The following is a 5,890-nucleotide window of genomic DNA, read 5'->3' as shown; positions in this document are numbered from 1 at the left end:
TTGACAATGTGTTGCTACAGTAAACATTTGCTAATGATGGATTAATTAGGCTTAATAGGTTTGTCTCGCCGTTTAGCCTCCACTTATGTAATGGGTTTTGTAAATAGCCTAGGTTTAATACTCCTAATTAGTATCTAAACATTTGATGTGACACTTGCTAAAAATAAGCAAAGGGAACCAAACTCCCCCAAAATCAATTGTCCTCAGCCAAGTCCTACAGAATTTGGCTGTTGGTACTTGGAAACGTGGCAATTGGCAAGAGTCCAGATAGCGAGCTCGACAAGAACTACCAGCCGGACGTCAACGAAAGTCGCGTGCGTGAATCTCAGCCGCAGCGCAACCCGTCAGACCCCACCATCATCTCACCTGTCATAATTCCATTGGTTCCGCACCACGCAGAATCCACCGCTGCCATCTCCGACTGCAAGTGGGCCCCATTTCCACACCGAAGTATCTTGTGCGACCGCCACAAGCCCACAAACTTGCCCGGCCCACACCACAGGGTGGTCCCTACATTGCCCGCCCCACATGTCAGTCAGCGAGTCAACAACTTGAACACATCGTCCGCACATCGATTCGATTCCAGCCGTTAGTATCTAGGCTCTGGCTACCAAACACTTCAAAAAAGGTCGCTCTCCGGAAACTGAACGACTGAAACCACCGCCGCCTCCTCGACCCCTCCGCCTCTTCCCGCGGCCGCCAATGGAGAGCCTCCGCCTCGCCGTCGCCCACCGCCCTCCTCTCCCGGTACCGGCGCCGGGCCACCTCCGCCGCCGCCACCTCCACCGCCTCCCCGCCTCCCTCTCCCTCCCCACCACCTCCCTCTCCCTTCCCTCCCCGCATCACCATCGCCTCTCCGCCGCCCCTCGCCGCGGCCTCCCCCTGCCTCTCCTCGCCTCCCAAGCATCCCATTCTAACCCCGAGCCCGAATCCGCCGGTGCGAAGCTCGTGCCGCTCGTCATCTCCGTCGCCATCGGCCTGGCTGTGCGGTTCCTCGCGCCGCGGCCCGCCGAGGTGAGCCTGCAGGGGTGGCAGCTCCTCTCCATCTTCCTCTCCACTATCGCGGGGCTGGTGCTGGGCCCGCTCCCCGTCGGCGCGTGGGCCTTCCTCGGGCTCACCGCTGCCGTCGCCACGCGCACGCTCCCCTTCACCGCCGCCTTCTCCGCCTTCACCAACGAGGTCATCTGGCTCATCGTCATCTCCTTCTTCTTCGCGCGCGGGTTCGTCAAGACCGGCCTCGGAGACCGCATCGCCACCTACTTTGTCAAGTGGCTCGGGAGCAGCACGCTGGGGCTGTCCTACGGGCTCACCATCAGCGAGGCCTGCATCGCGCCGGCCATGCCCAGCACCACGGCAAGGGCTGGGGGCGTGTTCCTGCCCATCATCAAGTCACTATCCCTCTCGGCTGAGAGCAAACCCAACCATCCATCGTCACGAAAGCTCGGATCCTATCTTGTGATGACGCAATTCCAGGTAATTGAGTAATGTAATTAATCAGATCGCATGGGGTCAGTCGATTAACTTGCTTATTGCAACCTTATCATAGACCATATAGATCTTATAGACTGCAGAGACCGTCGATTTCTGATATGTGAATGCACTTGGTTAGTTGGTTACTAATCACCACTAAATTAGGAGTGTTCATTTTCTGAACCTAATTAATTACGGAAATGGTCGATTTATGGTTGTATTGGCCTTGTCAGAGTATGGGTCATGGAGTTAGGAACAAGTAGAAGTTGGAAGCAGAATTTCTTTGTTTCCAGAAAATACTCATAAGACGCCAGTATGATTTACTCCTACCTACCAAGTGGTGGAATGCAGGGTCTTGACTCTTGGAAGCTTCGTGTGTCGGCTGACTCATATCAGTTGTTGTTGAATCTTTTCTCCCAAGTTCTCCGGGGCGGGGGGGGGGGGGGGGGGGGTAGGTATGGTTCAGCCTGATAGCTTATAACGCCGCTTCGTATTTCCTCACCCCGGATTATCTGGATTTGTTGGCCAAAATCCGGCGTCAACAAACCTAGCCTTCTTCAGTATGAGACTTTTGGATAGGAACCTAAGTCATCTCTGCTCAGCATGATTCACTTCTTCTTTTTTTCTATTCTTTGATGCCTGGGGTTTGCCGCGTGGATGACTATGATGGCATAATGTGACTAGTATATTTTAGGAAACAAGTGATGTGTGCAGTTTTATAATTTAATTATCCTGGCAGAAAGGCTACCTTATTCTACCTTACTCTTAGGTTTTGCTTTCTTGATTCCAAATAGTTTCCACTAGATAATACTTCACTGAAAAGTACGAAATGACTTTAAAACTGTACTCAAATTATAAGACTAATGCAAGAGGTAACTGTAATTCTTCAGGATTGTTGTATTAGCTAGATGCCTACATAATATAAACAACCCTAGTGCTGAAAAACATCCTTGGTGCATACTGTCTTAGCTTTAATTAAAAGATGGTTGACCTTTTAGTTTAGAAGCGCCTCCTGTCAAGCCAATCACCAAGTCCCATTCTTTTGTAAAATGTCACAAAGTGGGTTGGTAAGTAAGACAGTTTACTGTTTCTTCATGTTGCCTCATAAATTTAGACACGTGTTGCCTTACAAAATCGAGTCACAGAAATTCAATATGTTTTCAAAGTTTAGCAGAATCATCGATTCACGTCTCACATTCAATGGGTCTGGTAGGAGTTCTCAACCTGTTGTCTCATTGGCAATAGCTCTGGGACCCATATGCGAGCGCAAATAGCAGCAGATCCTCAAGTAGTAATCAATAGGATGCAAATTCTGTAAGTGCCTCTGAATTGAGGAATTCCATTGTTTAAATATGTTCCTTTGCCATCATGGTTATTTGGGTTGATTTCTGTTTACTCATGATAGGTAAGTGTTTATATACTTCCTTTGATATGGTATGCTTGATGTTTCTGTTGCTTTGCAGGCAGCTGGTAACTCAAGTGCTTTATTCCTGACTGCTGCAGCACAAAACTTGTTGTGCTTGAAATTAGCAGAGGAGCTTGGTGTTATTATTGCAAACCCATGGGTATCATGGTTCAAAGCTGCTAGTTTGCCAGCTATTGTTTCTCTGCTTGCGACGCCATATCTGCTATACAAAATATTTCCCCCTGAAACAAAGGACACCCCTGATGCCCCAGCATTGGCTGCAGAGAAACTGAAGCGCATGGGCCCTGTGACTAAAAACGAATGGGTTATGATTAGCACAATGATTCTTGCGGTCTCCCTATGGGTGTTTGGGTAAGTTAAGCCATGCCCAAAGAAAATCATCTCATAATAAGATAAAAGATCTGCATGGACTTTAGCCAGCACTTCCTATATGATTTTGTTACATTTATCATGGGATTGTCAAATGAATCATGAAAGCAGCATAATTGTTTTATTGTTGTATCATTAAGTTGCCATAGCGAATTAATTCATATAATCCTGTTCCTATTCTTTCTTTCTGCTTTTCCTTGCTTGCTTGTGAGGATTTCAGCATTCCTTTTCTTTTTCTTTTTGAGATACCTAGTTTAGCATGTGGAAACTTTATCCTTTTCCATTGCAATCTCTGAAGGTGGTGTGGTTCAACATTGTCGAGAAAAGTTTCTCTTATTCAATGTTTAAGATGTAGTGTAGTGGTAAGGTCTCCAGTTGAGGGAGACACCAACCAGGGTTCAAATCTTGGTGGTAGAAAAGAAAACCTCGCTGGCAACCCGAAAAATAGTGGCAGGGTGCCGTCTTGTGGCACCTGTGGGTTGGTTTGGGCCCTCCTACCAGGGGGTAGTTGCAGTGGTCGCGGTCGCCAACCTAGTGGGTCGCGGTAGTCCCAGGTTACGGTGCAGCCCTATAGGGTGAAGCTGGGGTTCGGGGGTTTTCTCGGCCGGCTTGGCTTTTCTTTCTTAGTGCAATGCCATGGGGTGGTCTTTCCCCCACCGGTCGAGTTTTTTTTATTTTATGTTTAAGATGTTTGCACGGAAACAACAATTAATCTCCAGGATAAATAGACATTTATATATCTGGTTTCTGCTTTTGATGACATAACATTTTATTGGTTTATCTCTGGAGATCATCTTCATCTGTATCCATCATTACATGCTGAAATACTTGGTAAATCATTTTTATTCATTAAAGTGATGAAATTAGTAATTTACTAATTAGGTAAAGTGCTTCAGCAATGTTACATGCATTGTGCCACCGAAATAGTACTTGATAGTTTTGTTTTTTTCCCTTTATTGTGATGCATAGCTATATGACCTATTGCACAATCTCTGTGCAGGGATGCTATCGGTGTATCTAGTGTTGTGGCTGCAATGCTTGGGCTCTCCATTCTTCTCCTGCTCGGTGTGCTAGACTGGGATGATTGCTTGAATGAAAAATCAGCATGGGATACATTGGCTTGGTTTGCAGTTCTGGTTGGAATGGCAGCGCAACTCACTAACCTGGGAATTGTTTCTTGGATGTCAAGCTGTGTTGCCAAGCTACTTCAGTCTTTCTCATTGAGTTGGCCAGCAGCATTTTGTGTTCTTGAGGCCTCCTACTTCCTGATCCACTATCTATTTGCAAGCCAAACTGGACATGTTGGAGCCTTATACTCAGCATTTCTGGCTATGCATATAGCAGCAGGCGTTCCTCGTGCGCTGTCAGCACTTGCTTTGGCATTCAACACAAATCTGTTCGGCGCACTAACTCACTATAGTAGTGGACAGGCTGCAGTATACTTTGGAGGTAATTCAAATTTAAAATAGATTGTTATCCGTTAGCTCCCATTACTGACCCTGGCAATTGAATTCTCTGTTTGTTTCCCTCTCATTTGCACACAGGATCTGGTAAACAACAATATCATGAAGAAAAAAAAATACACTTTCACAAAGAATACTATAGAATAGATTGAGATAATCAATTATTTTAAGTGTCCCTTCTTGTATATTAAATCCTTTGAAACTGGATTTGCACACAGGATCTGGTAAATAACAATATCATGAAGAAGAAAAAATACACTTTTAGAAAGAATACTATAGAATAGATTGAGATAATCAATTATTTTAAGTGTCCCTTCTTTTGTATATTACAAGCCTTTGAAACTGGTATGCCAATTAACCTGTTTGCTTTCATTCTGCAGCGGGGTATCTTGATCTTCCAGATGTTTTCAGGCTTGGTTTCGTAACAGCCTTGGTTAACACGTTGATCTGGGGAGTTATTGGAACCATCTGGTGGAAATTTTTGGGCCTCTACTGACAGCAACTTCCATGTAAGTTGATCAAATCTTTCCTTTGCTGATCGACAAATTGCTCTTCCTCATGGTTTGGAAGGAAAAGAGCATAATGACAGAACAGCGACCGTTCATGCTGGTAAGCTTTCGTTGAAGTGATCAGCACCATGGAGTTGTCTCAGGCTGCTATGCCCGTCTTGTTTCTCCATCTTGTACAGTTCCTCAGTTTTCTCATAAATCTAAGTTGGCCCGGAAATGGTTTTGTGGAAAGCTTGCTGAGTCAATTTTGCTGCAGTATGTTTGTTGTTAGTACTTAATACAGTCCGCTATGTAAATTTTGGGCAGCTGCATTGAAACAGTATACAGCATTGCAGCCTTGGGGCTCTCATTGTCCGTTGCCTCCATTTTACAGCTCCTTTATACCAAAGGCTTTTTGGCCCTGCTTTATTATGAAAGCAAACAGAGTATGCTGGGGATACCAGCTTTCAACGGAGTTTTACATCATACTTCTAGCTGAACAATTTAGAGTCCTGCCCCTCTCAACTCCCTCTAAACTAAGAAACTAACAGAACCACACCAAAAAAATTTATAACAAAAGGTGCCATCGGGAAAATATTAGCATTTGTAAAAAAAAAATTCTAATGGGCCAGAGGCCCCAGAATGAGCAATTGAGCATCCAGTGTCCTTCGCCG

General features: G+C 45.4%; 1 protein-coding gene across 1 annotated transcript; it reads left to right on the top strand.

Annotated features, from left to right (window-relative positions):
• The first annotated feature begins 649 nt into the window (after positions 1 to 649).
• On the top strand, positions 650 to 5,586 carry LOC117845328 (dicarboxylate transporter 2.1, chloroplastic). The gene is made up of 4 exons (XM_034726333.2): positions 650 to 1,473; positions 2,934 to 3,247; positions 4,266 to 4,714; positions 5,109 to 5,586. The coding sequence occupies exons 1-4, from the start codon at positions 703 to 705 to the stop codon at positions 5,222 to 5,224; spliced, it is 1,650 nt and encodes a 549-aa protein (XP_034582224.1). The 5' UTR covers positions 650 to 702; the 3' UTR covers positions 5,225 to 5,586.
• The last annotated feature ends 304 nt before the right edge of the window (positions 5,587 to 5,890 follow it).

Source organism: Setaria viridis, chromosome 2 (assembly GCF_005286985.2).
Source record: "Setaria viridis chromosome 2, Setaria_viridis_v4.0, whole genome shotgun sequence".
NCBI classification, from domain to species: domain Eukaryota; kingdom Viridiplantae; phylum Streptophyta; class Magnoliopsida; order Poales; family Poaceae; genus Setaria; species Setaria viridis.
This window is presented reverse-complemented; position numbering and strand designations above follow the sequence as displayed.